We start from the raw sequence: 25,319 nt of genomic DNA, 5'->3' as shown, positions 1-25,319 counted from the left end.
TTTTCAAAAGTGCTCAACCACCCATCTGCAGAGTGCGCCTTTAGAAACATCCCCACTTAGGCCACGTCCACACTACAGAGTAAAATCGAAATTAATAAAATTGATTTTATAAAAGATTTTATAAAATCGATTTTACGCGTCCACACTAGGGCACATTACTTCGGTGGTGTGCGTCCATGGTCCCAGGCTACCATCGATTTCCGGAGCGGTGCATTCTGGGTAGCTCAGTAAAAGAATGGGACCAATAACTTCGATTTCCGACCACACTAACCCTAAATCGATATAGTAATATCGATTTTAGGGTTACTCCTCTCGTTGAGCAGGAGTACAGAAATCGATTTTAAGACCCCTTAAAATCGATTTTAAGTGCCTTGTAGTGTGGACGGGTACAGTGTTAAATCGATTTAACGCTGTAGTGTGGACCAGGCCTTAGCTGGGTGCCTAAAGGAGCTGTTTTGAAAACCTGGCTCTAAAACACTCCTGATTTACACTGGCCTGAAAGGAGAACCAGGTCTGCTGTGTGCTATGAAATCCATGTCAGGGCCTTGCATACTTCCAAGCCTCATTTCCATACATTGGGTGTTTTTAAAAACAGGCCTTCCAACCTCATGTCTTGTCATTCCTTACTGAACCCAATCTTGGGCCAAAATCTCAGCATATTTGGGGTGTGTGGGCAGGCCCCTGATCTACATCTTTCCTTCTGGAATTGGAAGACTCAGCTCCGGTTCTGAAACTCTTAAACTCCTGGGCAACGCTGGGCAGGTTGACTCAGCCCTTTATCCTTGCCCACATCAGGCTCTGTGCCGCTTGCTGCATGTGGCTCTTTCAGATGAGACCTTACAACCTAAGGTCTTTTCTGCTCTGTGCAAGCAATAAGGAGTGGGTGACGGTGCTTCTCGTAAGAGCAGGAGGCCCTCTCGCTGTCAGGCAGGGTGCTCTGAGACAGGCGGCTACTGCTCTCCACCCCAAAGGTAGCTGCATTTCAGTTGTGCTGTACATGGCTGATGAGATGCTTTGGGAGAAAAGGCGTCATAGAAATGTGAAGTGTTATTAGGCTCCTGTTTCTAATCAAGCCTATGCTCAGCTGTCTCCCAAACATGAAACAGGCATATTCTTCTGGGAGGGGTCATTAATGCCTTAATATATAAGGAAATAGTATCCAGGGCCGGCTCCCGGCACCAGCTAAAGAAGCAGGTGCTTAGGGCGTCCAATACCAAGAGGCAGCCCTCCGGCCGCTATGGGGGCAGCACGTCCTGGTCTTCGGCGGCAATTCGGCGGCGGGTCCCTCAGTCCCTCTCGGAGCGAAGGACTCGCCAGTGAATTGCTGCCAGAATGGAGCGGCACGATTGTGCTGCCGCAGGTTTTTTTTCTTTTTTTTTTGCTGCTTGGGGCGGCAGAAAACCTGGAGCCGGCCCTGATGGTATCTGGCCCAAACGTTAGCTAAGTGGAAGTCTGCGGCGGCAACCAGCCATTAGGCCGACATCTATGCCCTGTTTGCATCAAATGGAGCAGCCCACAGAGCCTCTGGGGCCCAGCACGCAATGCTCCCCATCGTGATTCGAAAGGCTTAAGTACAAAGGCTACAAATCCTAGCATGCAACCCTCCAGCTCATGCAAAAGTCCGGTGTGTGTTAGGAAATCGAGCCAGGGCTGAAAACTGCTCAGCAGTGGGTCTCCTTAAATGGAAAACAGCTGAACTGCTAGTACAGACTGGGATGAACCATTTGCAGCAGTTACTGAACGTGTGATTGAGACTCAACAGCAAAGGGGTAATTTCCTAGTGTGGACATGATTTCAGTGGCCTCGGCCCAGGCCACAAATCCCAAAGTCCTAGTGTGCAATTCTCCTTGATTCCAAGGAGCAGGGGTGAGGTGAGGCTACAGAGACTTAAGGTTTATCTTGATCGGAGTGGATGGCACCTGGATCAAGATGAAGTATTTTGGGCTGGAACATGGAGCCAACCCAAGGCTACCTAGATGGAGCATTGCATGCTGGCACCTTTACCCCAGGGCAGGGTTAGGATGCCAAATCAACATCTAGGGAGGTGGCCACATGGTGCAGCTGACCAGTTGGTGGGTGTATTTGATCCGTCACTCAGGCAATTTTTTTTTCTCAGCTGCTTAAAGCAGCAAACCATGTAGGGGTGGCCCTGCCCGCAATTATATAAAGGCTGAAAGGAAGTATGCCTGGACTGCGTGAAACTGCAGTCTGTGTGGCTCCCATCTTCTTCCACATTCATCTGAGCCTCTTGTCCTCATCTAAAGCCCGCATTTAGGCAGAATAGCCAGGATCCCCTTCTTATAGTCCTATGGGCCGGTGGGAGACTGGCCAGACAGCAGACATGGCAGAGCGAGGGGCAGAGCTGCCCACGTTGGATAACTGGCTCTCACCTGAGCAGTCTTCCACCCCAGTTTGTTTTCCTGGTGGGTGGGAATGTGACTAAAGAACAGATAAGACATGTTAATTATTTTTAAACAAGGAAAACAATTAATTCCCAGCCCGAGGCGAATCCAGACCAGAGCTACTTCTCCAAGGCCTATGGGACCTCTGCCCTCATCCTTCATTCAGTGCCACTCTCAGATGGTTGCAATGATGAGTTTGAGTGGCAGCCCTGAGAAATCCCTGGGAAGCCAGAGTCTCAAGCCAAAAGCCTTAGAGGAACAGGTTGGCCATAGTGAGGACATCCCCATGGACAACACCTGTTTTGGTGTCTGAACCCCCTACAAGTGCAGGCTGGCTGAGCACATGGGCACTAGGCCAGTGTCATGCTGACACCTGCTTCCTCCCCACCCTCTCCCTGAGAGCCCTTGAACCAGCAACCCATGCGTGCAGAGTCACATGGCGGGGAAAGGGAAGGGGAGATGCTCTGCTGAGGAGAACAGGAGGGCAGCATCTTTGCTCACAGCCTCCCTGATGCCTTCCTAGGGCAGGGGTCCCAGGCCATCCCCCTAGAGGCAAGACAGATCTCAGGTGTGGGTGACCCCCAGGATGATGGGGATGACCCCATGGAGGGATGGAATGAAGCCCCAAGGCAGGGTTCCCACATGATCGTCCTAGAGGCAAGGTGTGGGGTGAGGGTGCCCCCCCCCGACAGGGGTCCCATATGATCACCCTAGGGGCAAGGTAGGGGGTGAAGGTGGCCCACCCAGACAGAGGTCCCATGTGATCACTCTAGGGGCAAGGTGTGGGGTAAGGGTGGCTCCCCCAGGCAGGGTTCCCATGTGATCGCTCTAGGGCAAGGTGGGTGGTGAGGGTGGCCCCCCAGGAGGTGCCCCCCCCAGGCAGGGGTCCCATGTGATCACCCTAGGGGCAAGGTGTGGGGTGAGGGTGGCCCCAGGAGAGCTGCACCCCCCCAGGCAGGGTCCCACGTGATTATCCTAGGGGCAAGGTGTGGGGTGACAGTGGGCCCCCCAAGGTAGAGTTCCACGTGATCACCCTAGAGGCAAGGTGTGGGGTGAGGGTGGCCCCGGGGGAGCTGCACCCCGACAGGGGTCCCACGTTATCACTCTAGGGGCAAGGAGTGGGGTAAGGGTGGCCCCCCTCCCAGGCAGGGTTCCCACGTGATCGCTCTAGGGCAAGTGGGGGGTGAGGGTGGCCCCCCAGGAGGTGCCCCCCCCGGCACGGTTCCCACGTGATCACCCTGGGGCAAGGTGTGGGGTGAGGGTGGCCCCCCAGGAGGTGCCCCCCCCGGCACGGTTCCCACGTGATCGCTCTAGGGCAAGTGGGGGGTGAGGGTGGCCCCCCAGGAGGTGCCCCCCCCGGCACGGTTCCCACGTGATCACCCTGGGGCAAGGTGTGGGGTGAGGGTGGCCCCCCCACAGGCAGGGGTCCCAGCTGACGGCCCAGGGGGCCGGCCGCGCTGCCCCCCGAGCTATGCCCAGGGCCCGAGCTGGAGGGGACAGCACCCCGGGGACCCGGCGCCTTTCGAGGAAGGGGGGGCGGCACCACAGCCCCAGAGCACAGCACAGCCGGCCTAGGCAGTAGACAGGAGTAAATGGTCCGCGGCCCCTTTAAGGCAGGCGGCGGCCGGAAGTGCTGGCGACCGAGTGCTGTCGCGAGCGCGCCTGCTGCGCATGCTCATTCCTCCCCTCCCCCAGCCTCTGACTCGGCCGTTCGGAGACGGTAAGGGACGGCAGGCGCCGCGCTACGGGAGCCGGGAGGGGCCAGGCCCGGACGCGGAGTGCGGGAGCGGGGGTTCGGCCGCAGGGGGAGGGGAAGCCCCAGAGCGCGCCGCCGCCGTACGTGCCGCCGCCGGGAGAGGGACGTCGCGCCGCCGCGGGGGGGGGGGAAGGGGGGCTGAGTGGCTGCGTCCGCTCGGCGCCCGCCCGCCTGCCTGGAGCGAGGGGCGGGAGGAGGGGAGGCCACACCCCCTCCCCAGGGGAGCCCCGCCCCTGGCCCTGCGCGGGGGCACAGGAGGGCGGGGGGCGCTGGGCCCCGACCACCCCGTGGGGCGGGGAGGACTTGGGTCTTCTCCCCCCGGGAGTCGCGTCGGTAAAGGGGGTTGGTGACCTCTGACCCTTTCTGACCTGGGGGGGGAGCTGGTGCCCTCTGGCACGTGCCCTCCCCACTCACTTCTCCAAGGCCACACGGGGGGGAGGGAGTTTGTGCTGCCTGAGCCCTACCCCACTAGCCGTGGGGTGGGTGGGGCAGTCCTGAGAAAGCTCCTGCCCCCTCTCTGTTACTACACAGGGTGAAGAGGAAATCTGGGCTGTGTATGGCTGGCTAATACCTTCTGCTTCTCCTTCCCAGCCAGCATGCCATAGAGTGCCCCCCCCCCTCCCGCTGACTAGGGGTCAGTGCAGCTCGGCCTTTTGGACACCTGACTCTGAAGGTGGCATCCCACTTTCTCCAGTCCCTATGGGATGATGGGGACACGGGGTGGAGGGAGGGTCTCATGCTCTCTGAGTTCCTGACAGCCAGGTAAGGGGTTGTTACGGTGGAGGCTTGCCCCATCTGATCTTCAGTGTGAAGGTAGTTTTTGGGGACAGCCATGTGCCTGTTGTCTACTGGCTGTGCAGGTGTGAAGGGGGCTGGGTATCCTCAGACCACCTGTGTGTTTAGATTATTGAGGCCTTGGGGAAGGTGGGGGGGTTGGGCCTTTTGAATCCCTGGTGGTTACACCAGACTGGAGAGTGAAAGGTATGTGTATAGTGGGTGAATGCAGCGCTCTGTTCATCCCAGACATGGGTGTTACCTTTATGACCTTGACTACAGATGGATGAGTGGTGTTTCGCTGGGTGGGTTGAGTCCGGTGTTGTCCTGATGCTGAGAAGGTGACTAGTCTCATGTTCTGGGACCCTGACTGGGGATAAAAAGTGTGAGTATGTCCTCCCTACCCAGCACAGGTGAAGGATCTTGCACCATGTTATCTTAACAGCCAAAAAATGAAAGGAGTGTGGGGTCTCACCCTCCAACGCCTGACTACTGAAAGGTGAATATTTTAGGGCTTGTGCACCTCCATATGGAGGGGTGAAGGATGAGACTTTTCTAATACTGTGACCTTGACTGCAGTGGGATGTGTGAACACTTAATGAGGGCATGTTGTGCTGAGTTTCATAAATCCAACCCTAGATGCCACTAAACATTGGACCCGAGAATATACAGCCTCTGATGTATAGTAAGTGAACTACAGAGAGTTGTATTGTTCCCATGGGACCAAATCTGCCTGTGTTTCAGGCACACAAGTTGCGGGAGAACAAATATCACGTATAGGACTCTGCCAGTCCTAGGGCATTTACAGTGCTGAATGGGGACTGCAGATGCAGTTCAATTGTACATAGGCCAAGTCCAGAAGCAACTGAACTCAGCTATCTCAGGAGACTTCACAGCAGATTTGTCTGAGCCCAAGTGATTCATCTTCCTGGTAACATCTGACACTAGGTGCTTTGATATGCTATGAAGCTCCCAGAGTTCCCTCTGACAGAGACTGCAGATCTTATTCCCTCTAGACATGGACAAGACCCACCTAAGCCAAGGAAATATTGAAAACAAAGGAGAACTGATTTGATAGCTAGATCCTGCCATATTCTGCTTGAGCAATTCTGAGTTGTGCATCCCATGCAGCTACAACCTTACTGGGCCACTTGTCCATTGGCCATATCGTGTTTCTATTCCTTGCTTCCTTCCGGGTCACTTCTCTGCCATGTTCTGATTGGTCCCAAAACACACTGCATATCTGAACCAGGATAACTAGTCTAGCTGTCTGAAGCAGGGTTGTGTGCTTCTTTTTAGGTCAGCGCATAAGCAAAGGTTTTCTTGGTAAGCTATGCCTTACATTTGGTCCTAAACAGAATCAGGCTTAGACTCAGCCTGATCTCATCTAGCAAGGTCTGCCACAGCTGGAGATCTGCCACTGAGAACAATGCCTCCAGCAACCCAATAATGTAAACCTGGGCTCTCTGTACACATACATGGAGGCTATTCCAGATGGCAGGAGGTGCAGAGGAGAAGGCTGTCATGTCAAGGACAGTGAGACTGGAGAAGAGCTGAGAGGAGGCCAGCTAGACAAGATGAGGTAGAGAAATAGACATGGTTTCTGAGACAGACTGGTGCAAATCTGTGGAGGGTTTTAAAACCAAGGAGAACAATCTTGGACTGGAGCCTGGATTACTTCAAACAAATTACATAACGTGTTATCCCATCTCCATGCTTTTTAGGCAAGGATAATAAAAAAGAGCAATTAACTCCTCCAGTAATAAAATTACATGTGTATTTTTCCGTGTGAGCACTAGAGAATATTCCAGCAAAGCACAACAAATACTCAAGGTGCTTTCAGTAAAACACTCTGAAGACCTTTAGTCCCCTCAACTCATCTTTGGCGCTAAGATCACAGTCTTACATTTTGTGCTTGCATGCAGCGGGGAAAGATCTGGCTGATGCATTTGTCTGGCAATAAAAGATTATGGCATCAGAATGCCTGCTAGAAATCTTGCAACTAAGGAAAGGAGGAAATTAGCCTCATCTTAGAAACTCATCTCCCAGCACACTCATGTCTGCTGCCAAGGCCAAGCATGTGGGTTAGTGATGACACTCACCTGGCTGGCACTGATTTTGCAGTGTTTAGTTCTTAAACTACACTGTACAGGTAATTCCACTCTGCATTCTGTCTGCTGTTAAAATGTTTGTGAATATGGTACTGTGGAGTTGCGTGTTTTTTGTGTTTCACTGATACCAGATCTATATGGTCTCAACTGCCTGCTCTGCAAGCTGAGAGGTACGCTCTCTGGCTTATATATGCCCATCATCAGAAGCCCAATATCCCCTTCTCTTTCATGGCAGCTGTTGCACTTCAGTTTGCTTCTGCAGCATGGAGTTTTATCAACAACTAGTGCTCCCCTTCACCTGCTCAGAGATTGAGAATCGTTCTTCTGTAAGCGTCTCAGCTCCCACTAGTCCAATATCGTGTTGTTAACTGCGGCAGGACTGCTGGCGACAGTTGCTCATCCATTTTGACACCGTAGAGCATTCTTGTTCTTCCCCTGAGACCAGGGTAAATAGCTGCCTCTGCTTGTCTGCTACAGCACACTGGCCACCCAGCCCTTTGACTGCATGTGAGAAATGGCAAATGCCGAAGTGAGCGTCCCTGTGGGGGATGTGGTGGTTGTACCAAGCGAAGGAAATGAAGGGGAGAACCCGGAAGATACCAAAACCCAAGTGATACTACAGCTACAGCCAGTGCAGCAAGGGTGAGTGATCCATGTAGCTTTGCCTATTCTAGAATATTGACACGCATGTGGGTGCATGGGTGTGGGAAGGGGCTATGTTTGCAATGTGGCTAATCTCATGTATCTGATCCAAGGCATGTCCATTTTCAGCATGCCTGAAAGGGTTATACTTTGATTCTGTTCTGCAAGCCTTAGAGGAAAAGAGAAATTATAACTGATTAAAATGTTAACCTCTAACAATGACCTAAAGTAGTTCACATCCATAGTAAGGTAGTGACTTTAAGATTCAATATCTTGGGAATTCCCAAGCTCGAAGCAAGCCCTGGGTGTGTCGGAGTGAAGCTGAGAATCCCTCTCCTTTGCAATGGTTAGGAATTGCCATACTGGATCAGATTTGTGGTCAGATCTACTCCAGTATCCTGTGTAACAATGGTTAGTACCAAATATTTCAGCAGAAGGTACAAGAAATCTCCATAATGTGCAATTCCCAAATAGCCTGTCCTTAGGGGAAGCCTTTTCCTAACCCCAAGCAGAGATTGGTTTATGCCATGAATCATGATGGTCTATATCCCTTATTTTGTAATCCTATCCTGTGTAATTGGATTTTCTCATTAGCCATATATAGATGTCTGATCCTTTTTTGAATCCTGCTCAGCTCTCAGATTGGATGTCTTGTAGCCATGAGTTCCACAGATTAATTTATGTTGTGTTTAAAATAAAAAGTTATAATACTTTTGCTTCTAGCTCTAATGGGTCATGAGATATTAGACCTTAAACTTGTCATTGTTCGAGGACTAAATACTGCTTCTTCTATTTTAGTTTGTTCTATTTGGGGTCACATACTGGGCCCACCACTATGGTATCTGAGCTTTGGGCCAGTGTAATTATAGGACAGAGGAATTCCACGTTCCCTAGTAGTTCGTTGGTTTTTTTTTAATGGCTGCTCAGGGGTATGAATGTTAAAACAACGCCTGGGGAGATAGATTAATGAGCTGCATGCAGTTGAGCCAGGCAAAGGGGCATGATAAGTGCAGCTGATCACATGGAAACCATCACCTATGTGATAATGTAACTATATCGACATACACAAACATCTGTTCCTGCTTTGGCATCCCCTACTGTGAAATATAATAAAGCCAGGGTGCTAAATGTTGGCAGTGTATTATGGTACCCTGCATTGGCAGTCTTTTTCTAGGGCTAGATGACTTCCACCAGTTACATGCCTTTTAATCAATAAATATATTGCGAAACACATTTGTTCAACATGAACTGGGATTTTACGTGCATAAAACTCATAACATGAAAAGTGCAGATTTATAAACAAATAACTCTGTCCCTTTGCCTGTCGGCATGACAACTGAATCTTTCGGTCTGTGATCACAAGGAGGATATACAGTGATGCAAAATGCCACATGTATATCTGAGGTGGTAGGCAAATTTGCAGTACAAACGTAAAGCAGAGAATTTACAGTTTTACTGGTGGAGCAGTGCGGGGGTGGGGAGCGTAGCATTGGTAACAGCTATGCATGTTTCAATCCGTGGTGACTATTACTCAGTTTTTATAGCTGAACTCCTCCCCCCTTTCCCTTTCCCGCCTCTCCCCCCCCCCAAAAAAAAAGTTTGTAAAACAAAAGATTTTGTCCCTAAGGGACAAGTAAGCAAAAAATGAAATGAGGTTTTTAACCCTGTGCTATGAATCTTAATTTTTCCGTGATTTATATAGTTTGTTTATCGATGGACACTTTTACAACAGGATTTACGAAGAGGGCTCTGAGACCAGTGCCGCTGTGGTGGCTGTAGAAACACATACCATACACAAACTAGAAGAAGGGATTGGTAAGTTTCTCTTTGTGTGGGCATAAACATGTCTCCTGCAGAATTACTTACAGTTTGGTTTACACCTTTAATACACTGGGATTCTCTCACTACTGGGATCGGCAGTTGGGGATGTTGTTTCCCCAGGACGTGGAGTGCATTGTCTTGGGGTGTTCCTACCTGGATCACCAGTGCTAGGACACTAGGACTCTAGATACTGGGGGTGAAATCCTGGCTCCAGTGAAGTCAATGGCAAAACTTGCATTGGTTTCAGTGGAGCCAGGAATTCACCTTGGAGGCCTTCTTGATACACAGGTGCTAGTGTCTGTGTACCAGAACAGCAGTTGTACAGTGTTTGTGCGAGCAGGGAATCCAGCAGTAACTGTTTGCACATCCACGCCAGTCCCTGTCAAACAGCTGGCTTCTTGCTTTGTATGCATTGATACAGGTTATGGGTTTGGGTTACATAGAATGAGCTGAGCATGCTGGCTCTGCAGTGCTCCCTGCCAGCCCACGGAGCAAGAGCCTGAGGGAAGTTCTCTCAGAATCACACAATGGATCTTGACTCTAGTATTCTGCCCCTTCTCTGTGTGTGGATCTCCCATTGACGTTAGGAGAAGATCAGCACCTGCACAGAACAGGCTTTTGGAGCAGAGATCCACTGCTTAGACACTAGAGCAGAACATTCTCCTATGTCTTAAATTTAAACTGAGATTTCCCACATGACAGGATGTGGTTCTACTTATTGACCCTTAGTGCTCTTTCTTAGTGCTTGCGTTGGATGCATTTTGCTAGCATTGGTGATCGCTTCAAAAAGATTCTGCTAAAGAAAAACATAGATATTGGGTGTTGCCATTTAGAAGGAAGTCACCTGCTGCAGGAAAATTGACCCTTTAGCTGCAATGGCTTTATGGGGCTGGGAAGGATAAGAGGTGTATTGCTGAATTAGGAAGTGTCCTACTGACAAAACTGGACGTTCACACTTCTGCCTTTGTGGTTTGAGCTCCCAATAATGAAAATCTCATGTTATCCATGCTTCTGCCTGCAGACCCCAGCACCATTGAAACCAACGAGGAAATTGAGATTGCCTACCCCATCACCTGTGGGGAGAGCAAAGCCATTCTCCTCTGGAAGAAGTTTGTCTGTCCAGGAATTAACGTCAAGTGTGTCAAGGTAACTTGTTTGCTATAGAGTAGCCCGATTGCCTTGGCAGATCCCCTCTCTGAAGCTGAGACTGTGGCAGGTCATCTTCTTTCTTCCAGGGTATTTTTTTTCTCTCTCTCTCTCAATTTCATCTGTCTCTCCACACTGGAGTTTGTTAAATTTGCTTAGGCAGCATGCAGGGCCACAAACATGGGAGTTGTTTTTGTCTCTGTCAGAGGCAAGACTATGAGCAGATTTTCAGGGAGAATCTCAGGGTGGAGGGTTCTCAGCCCCATTTTCTTTCTGAGTCGCTATAGATCCCTGTTTAAAGTCCTGCTTTTTCTTTCTTTTCTTCCATCACATTCCCTTAGAGCCATGTTGTGATGGTTTCTAGGGGTGCGCAGGACTGTGTGTGTGAGAGAGACTTGCTAGTACTTAAGTGGGCATCAGCTCCTTGATACCAAGAGTCTGTTAGCCGCCCAAACAATCTCCTCAGGCTCTGCCAGCCCTCACTTTGCCTTGCAGGTTAACAAGAGGTGTATCTGAGCCCCTCTGAAACCATGTCCTGTAGTATAAAGCCCCTGCCTATGGATACTCACAGAAAATACCAGGTAATCTGGCCCCAGAGGAACAGGACTCACACCAGTTTGAGTCAGCTGTGGATCAGCTCCAATATAACATCACAGCACTGAGATATATTTTTAGAGAAAAAAGTCAGTGTGTTATCAAAGGCTGAGATTTAGAAGATAGTAAGGATAATCGAAACAGAACTAATTACATATAAAACAAAATAATAAAACGCAGTCTGGGTCTACTCTTGTTAATGGTTCCCTTTTCTATATAATCAAGTCGATTTCCCCCCAGTGGGTCAGTCTTTTGCAGCGCTAGCTAGTTTTAAGACGAACCAGGATGCAAATATTCATGAAGCCCTCTCTGCCAGGGGTTTTCCTTAGTGAATGGATAACAAAATGCTTTTTTGCCTCTCCTTATATTTCCCAAAATTCATTGTTTTTTTGCTCCGGAATCAGGACAACCCCTGTGGTTGCTTTCCTGGTGTACTGGCTCCAAGTTGCCTTCATATCCTTGTCCATGTGCAAAACATGCATCCATTGTCTTGGCTTAATCTACATATGAACCTAGGCAGATAGGTGAATACACACCCTTTTGTCTGGCAAAACCTGTGTGTCAACACTGCCTGGGACAAAGGCTCTAAAATGTATTTTAGGTACATATACACAACTCCTTAAATATGATCAGTACATACATCTCACAGTGCTTATGAGGCTCAGTATGTTATAAGCTTTTATTAGACACCTCCATGACCCTTTTGGGATACATACTATGACAGCCGTGTGTTAGGTATAGTAAGGTTGTCAGGTCTGATAGGAGTTGCTGTTACACAACAGTGGACCCTTTGCCGCTTGGCTTTGAAGGGTTCTTAGGGTCACACCTATCATTGGGGAATATTCCTGAAGTAGTGCAAGCCCCCCGCAAGCATTCCATTCCTGACATGCTGGCTGGGGAAAGGGAACCCTGCTGTCGGGTCCCCCAGCTGGCAATGTGATAAGCTATTGAGGTTAATGCCAGTGTGCGCGTCTGTATGTTCACGCAAATCCTGCAGGCCAGAAACGATGAGTGCAGAGCTTCTTGGTTCCTGCAGCTGATGTGCACTTTGTGGCTTCAGTGTTTTACTGCTTGGCTTTTAGGAGGGCATGTCTCAGTTATTGGTGCGAGGTAAAGTTGAGGGTATTTCCCAAGCAAAATGCTCACGCCACACAGATGGTACAGTGTCATTTGACACATAGAGCTAATTCAGCCTAGTGTATATAAGATGTGTGCATCACTTTAAACTGCCATGTATTTAATTAAGGGAGTTAAAGGATTAGAAGTATGATTTAAGGGTGGCCAAAAGGGTTATTTTTTTAAACATTCCTTTTAAAGCACTCATCACTTTATAACTAGGAGGATGAAGGTGAGAAGATGGGCTAAAAGTCAAACAAACGATTAAATCAGGTTTTATTTACACTGACCATTTTAGTGTTTTAATTTGCATGTTGAATAGATACCTTAATTTTAAAGAGAGGCAAGTCCTCTGATTCCAGACTCTGAATCCAGATCCAAGTTGGTTTGGATCTTTATTACAGGTAGATCCAAATCTAAATGTTCTTGAACTTGGGGTGTAAACTTTTCCAAAGTTCCAGGTGTTTAGGTTTGTTGTTCTGATACAGGCCACTACAGATTGAGATTTCTGCTGCAAACTCAGATCTAAACCTATATCTGCATCTGAAGTTTGTTTATGGAGCTTTGGTTGTGGTTCATCTCTCAAATATATTGTTAGTTATTAACCTAATGCTGTGTCATTGAATTCAATGGTAGCACTTCCAGTGACTTCAGTGGGAGCAAGGACAGGTCTTATTACCATGCAGCATATGCCAAACCGAATTCTTTGTTGCATGCAACCCAGAAAAGCCAGTGAGTTAGCCCAAGGTGTATGTCAGCGCATCTGAGTTCTCTGATTTTGGTATGAAAGGTTATGTTGTTCAGTCTCGCAGAGGAAGGTCTAACATGATCCAATGGCTGGAAGTTGAAGCTAGACAAATTCGTAGTGGAAATAAGGTGTAAATGTTTAACAGTGAGGGTAATTAGCCATTGGAGCAATTTACCAAAGGTCATGGTGGATTCTTCATCACTGTCAATTTTTTTGAAATCAAGATTGGATGTTTTTCTAAAAGCTCTGCTCTAGGAATTATTTTGGGGAAGTTCTGTGGCCTGCGTTAGACAGGAAGTCAAACTGGATGATCACACTGGTCCATTCTGGCCATGGAATCTGTGAATCTATGAGTAAATGGGAGCAACTACCACCGGCTTTAAAAGTAATTGCACCTGTTTATGGTAGGAATATTGTTCATGGACTGTAAAACTACCTTTAAGGCAGCATTGAAAAGTGCTCGGGAAAGTGCTTTGGGCTTGATCTGTTTGGGCCACCTGCTGAGAAGTCAGAACATCCCCGTAAATGTGCTGGATTTTCTTCTACATTTGTATCAAATCACATGCTTCAGGGTGTAAAATGATCTCCAGGAAGGGGTTCAGGAAGGAACCGCTCCCAATAGCCACCCACTGTTGCACTGCTGGTTAAGTACATTATTGGGAGGTGGCAGTCTCCTTCAGCTGAAGCTACTGCTAGAGACAGGATATTGGGCTAGAAGAACTGACCAATGGTTTCTGGTTGTGGAGTGTCCTAATGTAAAGTAACGTTCCCTCCTGGTTTTGTTGATCTGTCCTCTGCCTGGCTGAATTCTTTGTTGTTGTTGTGTTTTTTAGTTTAATGACCAGTTGATCAGCCCTAAGCACTTTGTTCATTTGGCTGGCAAGTCTACCCTGAAGGACTGGAAGAGAGCCATTCGCCTTGGAGGAATCATGTTGAGGTATGACTGTCCACCATGGTAGCCAGCTTCAGCACTTCCTCAGTGCAACGATAGAATCCTATGCAGACATTTCATCTGCCTCTGTGTCTTCAATACATGCCTGTCAAATCTCTTATCAAGAAAAAGTGGATGGAACAGCAAATCACTTATAATATGGATGGCCAGCAGCTTGCAGGACCTTTAGGGTGAAATCCTGGCCCCATTTGAAGTCAATGGGAGTTTTGTCACTGGCACCAGGATTTCACCTTACGTCCCAGAGATTATGTGGTGAACATATACAGGTAGGGTTGTATAGTATTTAATGGGGTATAAGGGTACTGTCACAGGGCCAGAACTGTGTATACAAAGTTGGGGAATGGAGCAATGAGGGGCACTGTTTTTCAGTTAAGATCTTGTGGGGGAGTCATGGGGGCACACGGGTTTCTTGTTCCCCAAGCTGAGTTCATTGCATAGTTCTCTCTCCATTCTGTGCACAGGAAGATGATGGACTCTGGGCAAATCGACTTCTACCAGCACGACAAGGTTTGCACCAACACCTGTCGAAGCACCAAATTTGATCTCCTGATCAGCAGTGCCAGAGCACCGGTGCCAGGGCAGCAGACAAGTGTGGTGCAGACGCCCACATCAGCTGATGGTAGGGGACAAAGCCAGCTAGAAATGCCGTGTGTTACCCTGTAGCACTTCCCTCCTGCCTCCTGGTCCCTGAGACTGTCCAGTTGTCTCTGTTTGTTTTCTGTGTGCAATGTCCTAGTGCAGTGCACCACCACCTTTCTCATTTTGCAGTCCCACATCTCAGATTACTTTTTACTTGCACCCAAGGTGTTTCAAAAGATTCCTGGGAGGGGTGAAGCTTCCTGTTGTATTGGCTGGAAGTGGGGATCAGTGGGATCTAGCAATGAACTGTACATGGGCTGGCGAGCAGCCAGCAATTCACTGGTGGTGCTTTGGGACCCAACGGAAAACTGCTGGTAACTGACCTCTTTGGCAATCTCTGTTCTAAAGTACTTGGGTGTGGAACACAAAAGAGCTCATGAAAAAACAGTTGAAAGACACCTGCTTGCAGTGGTTTTCCTGACGCATGTCCTGTTTGCAGGCCTAGTAGACGGTCATGTGAAAGGGAGTATATTGGATTTCTGGTGGGTTTTTTTTACTCTGAAAAATAAACAAATGGAATATTAAAACCCCAGCCAGCCGGGATCTGGCTCCCACTTCTACTTCTGGCAGCGTATTTCCACCTGCAGCCTTACCAGTTTGTCCTGTTTTCTAGATGCAGTAGTTGGTAACCCTACACCTTGGCGTTTGGTACCAATTACATACATGATGCATGGCTTCTGCAGTGGTGCTGCCATTTCAGGCTGCTACTCAGAATAAAAATGAAAAACAAAAGTACTTCCAAGTTTAATGTTGTTTAGAAAGTCAACGAAGCAATTACTCTGGGTGGAGACTTTGAATGACCAACAGCATTTTAACTATGAGTGCTGAAATAAGGCTGATCAAATCTCATACTTCGGGACATAAGCCAATCTTTTGCAGAAGTCAGGAAGAAGATTTCCTCCCCTTGTACATTATCATACAATTGGTTAGGTTACTTTCCTCTAAGTCCGAAGTGACAGCCAGTGTGTGAGGTATGATGCCAGTCGGGATAGACCAGTGCTCTGATCCCAATGTGACAAGGCAGGGGAATGACTGACCAATTTGCTCCTTAAGTTTCCTCCTTTATTCTGATCCCTTCTGCTACTTTTACACCAGGATGGGTCTCTGTTTAACTGTTTGGACAGGGAGCGGCTTTCCATCCCCAAACTCTAGTGCATTTCATAGATATGGTTCCACTGATGACAAACAACATCTGCTTTTTGCTAGTTTGGTTTATAGATACAAATAGCCTGACAGAGAGTGAAAAACACTGGGGGAGTGGAAAGTAAAACTGCTGATTGGAGCATGAAATTCCTGATGCTGTCGAGAGAGCTGAAGCCTCCATTTCTGGATCCTTTTGCAGGGAGCATCACCCAAATCGCATTGTCCGAGGAGAGCATGGAGGAAGGGATTGAATGGAACTCTGCTCTGACAGCTGCTGTCACCATGGCCACTGAGGAGGGCATCAAGAAGGACACAGAGGAGATTTCGGGTAAGTTCATACTGTCTTTAGGCTATTCTCCACCACCCATCCAAATTTTCTGAGTGAATTTAAGGCTGATGAAAGGTTCCAGATATACAGCCTGGGAGACTAATGTCCTCAGAACAGGTATGACATAGGCAGCAGTCGTGCAAGTTTCCCCTCTCCCCTGCAAACACACATGGTGCCCCCTACTGTAAGTAAGGGTGAGTTCAGTCTCTAAAGCCCATTCAGTCCTTGGCCTCTCTGCTGAGATGACCAAGCAGGTCAGTTAGTGCCTGTTACAATATGGTGACTCTTTCTTTATGAAATAGACACCAGCCTACCAGAAACTGGGCAGAGGCCACCCACTCATTTTCCACAGGCCAGTGAACAACTTCACATTCAGTCCCTATTGGGCATGGCTGGATTCAAACTACTGACGCAAAGGCAAAGCCCTCCATAGCTTATTACCAGTTCTCTGAGCCATCCACTTTCTCCCTGCACTATTGTTACAGGTGCTTCACTGGCCCTCCTCCTACCTGTCCAGAAGCTTAGGCAGAGTTTCCCAGGCCAGCAGGTGAAGACCATAGACTCTGTATCTTGTGCAGTCAGGCAGAGGTAGTGAAGTACTGCTCTTAAAGTCGTAAGCTGTATGAAAGTCCTCACTAGTGATGTTTACTTCCCAGATCCATTTTTTGTTTGTTTGTTTCTGTTTTTTGCATGTCATGTCCGCCCTGATGGCCAGATTAGAAGCCGGCTTCCAAAGTTACTGCTGCATGACAGCGCGCTGCTCTTGGAACGGTTTTAATGTAGCCTTGCGGGAAAATGCCAAATGCTTGTACGTGTCGAATTCTTCTCCCTCCTGTCTCTTCCTGTGCCAGAGGACACGCTGATGTTCTGGAAAGGAATAGCCGACGTGGGGCTGATGGAAGAGGTCGTCTGCAACATCCAGAAAGAGATAGAAGAGGTGCTGAAAGGTGTCCAGCAGAGGCTCGGCCAGTCTCCCTTCCAGATCACAGGTGGGTGGGAGGCCAGCAGCCTCTGTGTTGATATTAAAGGATTACTGAAAAAGTGGCTATGGTCAGAGACAGGAAAGGAAAATTGGCCCTTTCCTACTCACAAAATCCTCTCCTGGCGTCAAATCCTCTTTTTACTTACACCCATGTTTTGTTTTGGTCTTTTTCATTCGCCTTTAGGCAGATGGATGACAGTTTCAGAAAGTCGTATGTAATGGAAAAACTTGTGCAACCTTCATTATTGCTGAAGCACTAATGACACTGCGAACATTATGGGCAGAAAAATTGTAGGGGGTGGTCTAACAGCATATTTGCATATAGAGATGATGCTTTAATTTGCAGCTATTCAGAGCTGCTTGAGCGCCGGGTCTTTGTTTTATTTATTTTGGTCCAAACAGAGTTTTTCCATCATTGGATGTCCATGGGGGTGAGAATGCCCTCCCCAGCCAGCACTCCTGGAATTGCACTCTGGAAAAATTAAGAACTTTTAACAGACAGCACTAGAGGATTTTAGGCATAAATAAATAAATCTCACCTGTCTGGCTCCTTGAGTGGAAGCTCAGGCTGTCTAAGGAATTTTAAGCACTCACACATGTGGCGTTTCCTTGCAGATGCTGCAGTCCTGAATAATGTGGCCCACACTTTTGGCTTGATGGACACAGTCAAGAAAGTTTTGGACAACAGGAAAAGCCAAACAGAGCAGGGAGAAGAGCAGTTTCTTTATACTTTAGCAGGTATGGTCAATGCCTGGGAAATTCTTTGTTAGTGAAACCTGGTGTCCCATCACAGCTCTCTAGAGCTGATGTGACTCGTGCATTTTCCTATTTGACATTGAACAAATGCAAAGCAATATGTTGCTCCCTTTATTTAAAACCTAAATTTGCCTTTTTTTCCATACACCAGCATGCAACTGGTGTGTTATCCCGTTTCACTGCAAATTATTGACATTCTAGCTCATGAAACACGTGCACTTGAATCTCCATCCATTCTAGGGATCAGGTAGGAATCCCCCAAAGTCCCTTGTGTAGCAATGAACCGTTGGCCAGGGTGTTAGGGAGTGTTTAATATTAGGTATGCCCTCTGCTGAGGGAAGGATACTGGCCTTGCTGGACTTCTGATCTGCTCCACTATGGCTGATGCTTCCTCTTCTTATTTTCAGTTATATCCCCCAAAGATCCTTATCTGAGCTCTGTTTGTGCTGGAGACCCAGCTTCGGGAGTGGCCTTGGGACTCCCAGTCCATGCGACAGCTCATGAATGCCATCCATCCTGAGATGGCACCCAGCTGAGCTCAGGAGATGGCACTTGCTGCCGCGGTCTCTCCTAGCTGGAACAGGCATGTGCAGCAATGGCACCCATCTTCTCGGCAGTGAAAACAAGGCTGTGAGCAGATAAGTAGAGGTAGATAACCACTCCAGAATGAGGAGACAAGGGGAATCCCAAGGACCTTGGTCCTTAATTCTCCATTGCGTTGCACCTTGTGCAGCCATTTACACAAATGCAGTGTGGGTGTAAAAAGCTACCAGATCAGAAAGGGAATGTTCTGCCTTCACTCTGCACAGGTGTGAATGGTTGCTGAAGCTGCAGGGCCATAGTCAGTCCGGCCCTGGTCTTGAACAAAGTTTTGTCCGAAGTGGATTGAGGAGAAACACCTGATTGGACATCTGAGATGCCTCACTGCAAAATAAATAATATGTGGCACCAGATGTTGCTGATTCTATGGAGTCCCTTTTAGGATCTCCCTCTGTTTTCAGTGACTCAAGATTTATCTGAATATGCTGCATTGTAATTCTTCTTGCAGACCTGGAACGCCAGCTGGAGGAGCAGAAGAAGCTCGCCAGGGATCAGAAGATAAAGTCTCAGACGATCCAGAACGTGGTGCTGATGCCAGTCAGTGCTCCAAAACCCCCTAAGAGACCTCGTCTGCAGCGCCCAGCCTCAGCCACAGTCTTGAGTCCCTCCACCCCCGTCCAGCAGCCTCAGTTCACAGTCATCTCACCCATTGCCATTGCCCCTATGGGACAGCAGTTCTCAGTGGGCAACATTCCGGTGGCAACCATCAGCCAGGGATCCAGCCCAGTGACTCTCCACACCTTGCCATCCTCACAGCTCTTCCGATATGCCACCGTGGTGTCTTCCTCCAAGTCCAGTTCATCTGACACTGTAACCCTTCATCCGTCCTCGAGCTTGGCCCTGCTGAGCTCAGCTGCGATGCAGGACAGCGGTGGCCTGGCTAACGTGGCCACAGTGGTGAACCCTGTGGAACTGGTGGCCATGGAGTCTGGCCTGACCTCTACCATCCAAGCTGTTGAGGGCACCTCAGAAGATGGACAGACCATCATAGAGATAGACCCAGCACCAGATCCTGAAGCAGAGACTGAGGAATCAGAGGGCAAAGCTGTGATTCTGGAAACTGAGCTGAGGACAGAGGAGAAAGTGATGGCAGAGGTTGAGGACCATCAGCACCAGGTGCACAATGTAGAGATTGTTGTCTTGGAGGATTAGCAAGGAAGGCAAATCTCATTGGTGGGATGGGTTGTTGGGGTTTTTTTTGTTTTTTTTGGTAAAACTTTTTTATTTTGACAGTCATCCTGTTCATTGCCGTGGATCTTTTTCATTTTTACAGTCCAAAAACGGAAAAAGCTGGAGAAACACGGAGAGGCCCAAGAAAAGGCTCCATCTCTGTGGAGTGATGGACAAAATCAACCATTTCTGCAGGGAGGAAGGAGGAGTGATTCTGCAGACCAGAAGAGGAGAGCACCTCTCCTTCCTGAGCGTGCACAGTGATACAGTCCATATTCTTGTTTATGCCCAGGCCTGGTCATTGCTAGGACTATTTTATTTGAGAGAGACTCTCTGGCCAGTCACTGGAGCACTGATCTTACTGCTGGAAGGGGTTGATTATTGCTTTGGGGGAAACAGGTACCTCATTTTTATTTTTTCCCAGGGAAGAGAATTCTGTCCAACTCCTCATTATCAACTATGCTGGTATTTTGCTTTTGGCAAGGAAGCAGCAACCCTGACTGTAGTGTTCATTGTCCCCTTTCCCACACCCTGTGGTTTTTTTTGTTTTGTTTTGTTTTGTTTTGCTTTGCTCTCCCTTCCCCTTTCCAGATCTGTTGGCTGCTAAAGTGCTTAAGCTGCTTTTGGGTTCTGTCACCCAAATCCTGCTTCTTCCCTTCCTGGTCTTCTCCCTCCCAGGCCTTGTAAGTTTCTTTGCCGCAGGACACTGTTACAAGACACTGCTCGCTTAAGCCTGGTGCATAAAGGAGAAGAATCAATGCACTGGTAAAAACACAGCCCTCCCTTTAGCATAGCGCTGACCTCCTGGATATATAAAGCGTGTGTTGTGCTGTTGCTTCCTGGGAGAGCTGGACTCCACGGGGCAGGAGCCCCATCTGTTTATGCTGCACGCTGGAAACTGTACTTGCTAGTTGCTACATGTTGGTGTGTGAGTTATTTTCTTTTTTTCCCTTAATCTATTTGCAGGATTAGAACAGGCATATTATTTTAGCGTTGTGACTGCCTCAGCATTCCCCCCCAGCCACTTCTTTAGTGGGGGGGCTCTTTTGTTTCTTTGTGGGGCGAGGAAGGCAAGGAGGGAATCTATTTTTAGTTCAACTGTTGAATTATGGGGAATTGGGAGGGCTGGGGGAAATCTGCTTGGTTGAAATATTTTAAGCAAAACAGTAACAACAGAAATAGACCCGGAGTGGGGGGAGGAGGAGGTGTGTGGTTATTTTATTTAAAAAAAAATTTTTTTTTTGCATTAAAAGGAAAAATTTAAATGCATCTAGATTATTAATGGGAAGGACGACCGGTGAATTTGTTGTTTGTATTTTAATAGCACCTCAATCCAGATTGGGGCCCTGTTTTGCCAGGCACTGCGCCTGCACATAGGAAATAGTCCATGAATATAGCACTTACACTGTAAACAAAGGAAGGGAGAAAGGAAATATTATTTATTAAGAGACAGACATTAAAGGCCTGATTTTCCACTCGACTGTAGCTTGTCAGTGGGTAAAGGGGGGTGTGTGATACTACCATTCTGGGTTGGTAGCATTTTATATCCACTTGGCACGGATATAAATAACGCAAGGTGCAAGGCAGGGAGAATGGGCCCTTTGACGTGCCCCTGTGTGCACAGGTGTTCTTAGGCAGAGCTGGTAATTGAACCAGGGCTTTGAGCGGATCCCGGAGCTGGAGCGCAGAGCAGCTCTGGAGCAGTGGAGCTGCAGGTTTTTGCCTGGAGCTGGGGTGGAACCGGGGCACAGCTCCAAAGCCCTGAATTGAACCCACATCTCTTGAGTCCCAGACCACAGCTTTAACCACTAGATCATCTTGTCACAGTTTCAGGGTTAACCCCACACCTCTGCCTCTTGAGTCTTAAAGGTTTCACGCTTCCCAGCTATTACCTCTCTCGGGCAGAGATCCAGTCTCTCTTCCTCCATATCTGGGGGTTTAGACTTGAAGTCGGTCTGCACTTCTGTGTGTTTTTCCCAGCAGTAGTGCTGACCAGTATCCAGCGCCCGTGATTAATCTTTCCCCAGGGGCTACAACAGTGTATACCAGTTAATAGCCAGCCTTCACAAAACCAAATACATTTATTGTGAGGGAGAAAGAATTGCAGAGAAAACAGATAAAAAAGCCTCAAAGTTCCTAACCACATGCTAAAATCTCACCAGAGCTCATCGCTCCATTTATTGGGCTCTAGCAAGCCAAAATCCTTCCAATCCTTCTGCAAGAAGATAGAATCATAGAATATCAGGGTTGGAAGGGACCTCAGGAGGTCATCTAGTCCAACCCCCTGCTCAAAGCAGGACCCATCCCCAACTAAATCATCCTAGCCAGGGCTTTGTCAAGCCTGACCTTAAAAACCTCCAAGGAAGGAGATTCCACCACCTCCCTAGGTAACCCATTCCAGTGCTTCACCACCTTCCTAGTGAAAAAGTTTTTCCTAATATCCAACCTAGACTTCCCCCACTACAACTTGAGACCATTGCTCCTTGTTCTGTCATCTGGTACCACTAAGAACAGCCTAGATCCATCGAACCCCCTTTCAGGTAGTTGAAAGCAGCTATCAAATCCCTCCTCATTCTTCTCCAGGCTAAATGATCCCAGTTCCCTCAGCCTCTCCTCATAAGTCATGTGCTCCAGCCCCCTAATCATTTTTGTTGCCCCCTGCTGGACTCTTTCCAATTTTTCCACATCTTTCTTGTAGTGGGGGGCCCAAAACTGGACACAGTTCTCCAGATGAGGCCTCACCCATGTCAAATAGAGGGGAATGATCACATCCCTCGATCTGCTGGCAATGCCCCTACTTATACAGCCCAAAATGTCATTAGCCTTCTTGGCAACAACTATTGACTCATATCCAGCTTCTCGTCCACTGTAACCCCTAGGTCTGCAGAACTGCTGCCTAGCCATTCGTTCCCTAGTCTGTAGCAGTGCATGGGATTCTTCCGCCCTAAGTGCAAGATGTGCCCCCCACCCCCAAGACAAAAGCTCCTGTCTGTTTTCTGAATCAACAATAAGGTCCTGTTGTGCCAGTTTAAACTCAGCCTTATTATACCCAAAGCCCTTCCTTTGTCTGTTGGCCTCTGGAAACCCCCCTTTCAACCAGTCCATACAAACTACCCCAGGGCATGGTGGTTCTCTGCAGTTATGTACAGTTGCAGCTATCAGCCTTAATCAGCCTCCCATCACCAGTTTTTAGTTCCTGGAGGAACCATGGGAACCTCTCACTCCCATCCATACAATTCCTGGCCCACAGTGATACAGAAAAAGCCCACAGGTAAGCATAAAAAAGAAAACGTGAAGAGAGAGCTAGATGTTGCGGGTAGCCTGGAAGATTACAATAGGATCCTAGGAGTAATAAGAGGGAAATCGGGGGTGGAATCTGCTCAACATCTTGGCTATCTGTGCAAAAATGCAAATAGTATGGGGAATAAACAGGAAGAACTGGAAGTTTTAGTACATATGCTAAATTGTGAGTTAATTGGCATCACAGAACGTGGTGGGATAAGTCTCATGACTGGAAGATTGGTATAGAGCGGTAGAGCTTGATCAGGAAGCACAGGCAATGAGAAAGGAAGGAGGTGTTGCATTATACATCAAAATATCTGCATTTGTTCTGAGGTCTAGAAGGAGGTGGGAGGCAAACCAATTAAAAGACTCTAGGTAAAGATAAGAGCTTAAAAAAATATAGGGATGACCACATGGTAGGGGTCTACTACAGACCATCAAATCAGGAAGACAAGGAAGTGGATGAGGAATTTCTAGAACAAATAACAGAAATATCCAAAACACAAGACCTGGTGGTAATGGAGAACTTTAACTACTCAAACATCTGTTGGAAAAAAATAATACCACAAAACACAAAATTTCCAATAACTTATTGGAATGTATTTGGGACAACTTTTTGTTTCTGAAAATGGAGGAAGTCCCTAGGGAGACAGCCATTTTAGACTCGATTCGAGGAAGGAATTGGTAGTGAATCTGAAGGTGGAAGGTAATTTGGGTGAAAGTGATCATGAAATGATAGATTTCATGATTCTAAGGAAAAGAAGGAGTGAGCGCTACAGAATAAGGTCCATAAACTTAGGGGAAGGAGAGCTAATAACTGATGACATCAAGAAGGCTGAGGCATTCAATGTCTATTTTGCTTCAGTCTTATCTGAAAAGATTAATGGTGACCAGATACTCAATAAATATTAACAACAACGGGGAAGGAATGCAAGCTAACATAGGGAAAGAACAGGTTAAAAATATTGAGATAAGTTAAATGTATTAAAGTAAACAGGTCCTGGTGAAATCAATTCTAGGGTACTTCAGGAACTAGCTGAAGCCATCTTGGAACCATTAGCAATTATTTTTGAGAACTCCTGGAGGACAGATGAGGTCCCAGAGGACTAGAGAAGGGCAAACATAGAACCTGTCTTTAAAAAAGGGGAACTAAGAGAACCTGGGGAATCGTAGACCGGTCAGCCTAAGTTCAATACCTGGACAGATACTGGAACAAACTATTAATCAATTTGTAAGAACCTAGGGGATAATGGAGTTAGAAGGAATAGCCAGCATGGATTTTTCAAGAATAAATCATGCCAAACCAACCTAATTTTCCTCTTTGACAGAGTTACTGGCCTGGGGGCTAGAGGAGAAAAAGTAGCCATGACATATCTTGGTTTCCCATTCTCATAAGCAAACTAGGAAAATGTGGTCTAGAAAGAATTACTATAGCGTGGGTGCAGAAGTGGTTGAAAGACCATAAAGGTATCAAACGGGGAGTGCATATCTAGTGGGGGTCCTGCAGGGGTCAGTCCTGGGTCCAGCACTCTTCAATATTTTCATTAATGATTTGGATAATGGAGTAGAGGGCATGCTTATAAAATTTGCAGATGACTCCAAGCTGAGAGGGGCTGAAAGCACTTTGGAGGCCAGGATTAGAATTCAAAATTAGCTTGACAAATTGGAGAGTTGTCTTCGCTGAATTTCATTTTGTTGAATTCAGACCAAGTGCAAAGTACTACACTTAAGAAGGAAAAATCAAATGCATAATAACAAAATGAGGACTAACTGTCTATGTGGTAGTACTGCTGAAAGAGACACTGGGGGTTGTAGTGGATCTCAAATTGAATGTGAGTCATCAACGTGATGCAGCTGCAAAAAAAGGCTAATATTCCAGGGTGCATTAACAGGAGTGTTGTATGTAAGACATGGGAGATAACAGTTCAGCTTTACTCGGCACTGGTGAGGCTTCAGCTGGAGAACTGTCCAGTTCTGAGCATCACACTTTAGGAAGGATGTGGACAAACTGGAGAGAGTCCAGAGGAGAGCAACAGAAAGTGATAAAAGGTTTAGAAATCCAGCCCTATGAGGAAATGTTTTAAAAAACCAGAATGTCTAGTCTGGAGAAAAGAAGAATGAGTGGGGGACTTGATAGTCTTCAGCTATGTTAAGGGCTGCTATAAAGAGAACAGTGATCAATTGTTCACTGTTTGCTGAAGGCGGGACAAGAAGCAAGGGGCTTAATCTGCAGCAAGGGAGGTTTAGATTAGATACTAGAAAAACTTTCTTACTATAATGGTAATTAAGCTTTGGAACAAGCTTCTGGGAGGTTGTGGAATCTTCTTCATTGCAGGTTTTTAAGAACATGTTGGACA

At 47.5% G+C, this 25,319-nt stretch overlaps 1 protein-coding gene across 4 annotated transcripts; it reads left to right on the top strand.

The window, feature by feature from the left end:
* The first annotated feature begins 4,010 nt into the window (after nucleotides 1-4,010).
* Nucleotides 4,011-21,158, top strand: GMEB1 (glucocorticoid modulatory element binding protein 1). Of its 4 annotated transcripts, none has more exons than XM_050932510.1 (11): nucleotides 4,011-4,122; nucleotides 7,521-7,685; nucleotides 9,418-9,500; nucleotides 10,528-10,652; nucleotides 13,944-14,047; nucleotides 14,524-14,681; nucleotides 16,044-16,172; nucleotides 17,024-17,161; nucleotides 17,770-17,892; nucleotides 18,959-19,626; nucleotides 19,784-21,158. In XM_050932510.1, the coding sequence occupies exons 2-11, from the start codon at nucleotides 7,558-7,560 to the stop codon at nucleotides 20,285-20,287; spliced, it is 2,160 nt and encodes a 719-aa protein (XP_050788467.1). In that variant the 5' UTR covers nucleotides 4,011-4,122; nucleotides 7,521-7,557; the 3' UTR covers nucleotides 20,288-21,158. The 4 variants fall into 4 exon arrangements, with proteins under 4 accessions (XP_050788467.1, XP_050788466.1, XP_050788469.1 ...); XM_050932509.1 differs by having other exon boundaries at nucleotides 9,388-9,500; XM_050932512.1 differs by lacking the exon at nucleotides 19,784-21,158 and having other exon boundaries at nucleotides 18,959-19,740.
* Nucleotides 21,159-25,319: the final 4,161 nt, after the last annotated feature.

This window comes from Gopherus flavomarginatus, chromosome 22 (genome assembly GCF_025201925.1).
Source record: "Gopherus flavomarginatus isolate rGopFla2 chromosome 22, rGopFla2.mat.asm, whole genome shotgun sequence".
NCBI classification, from domain to species: domain Eukaryota; kingdom Metazoa; phylum Chordata; order Testudines; family Testudinidae; genus Gopherus; species Gopherus flavomarginatus.
Note: the sequence above shows the minus strand (reverse complement) of the source record. Positions and strands in the feature narration are given on the sequence as shown.

Coding starts and splice junctions, on each gene's coding strand:
- GMEB1 (XM_050932509.1), top strand. CDS start 7,558: ATGGCAAATGCCGAAGTGAGCGTCCCTGTGGGGGATGTGGTGGTTGTA. Junction 14,682..16,043: donor GACGCCCACATCAGCTGATG/GTAGGGGACAAA, acceptor ATCCTTTTGCAG/GGAGCATCACCCAAATCGCA. Junction 16,173..17,023: donor GGACACAGAGGAGATTTCGG/GTAAGTTCATAC, acceptor TTCCTGTGCCAG/AGGACACGCTGATGTTCTGG.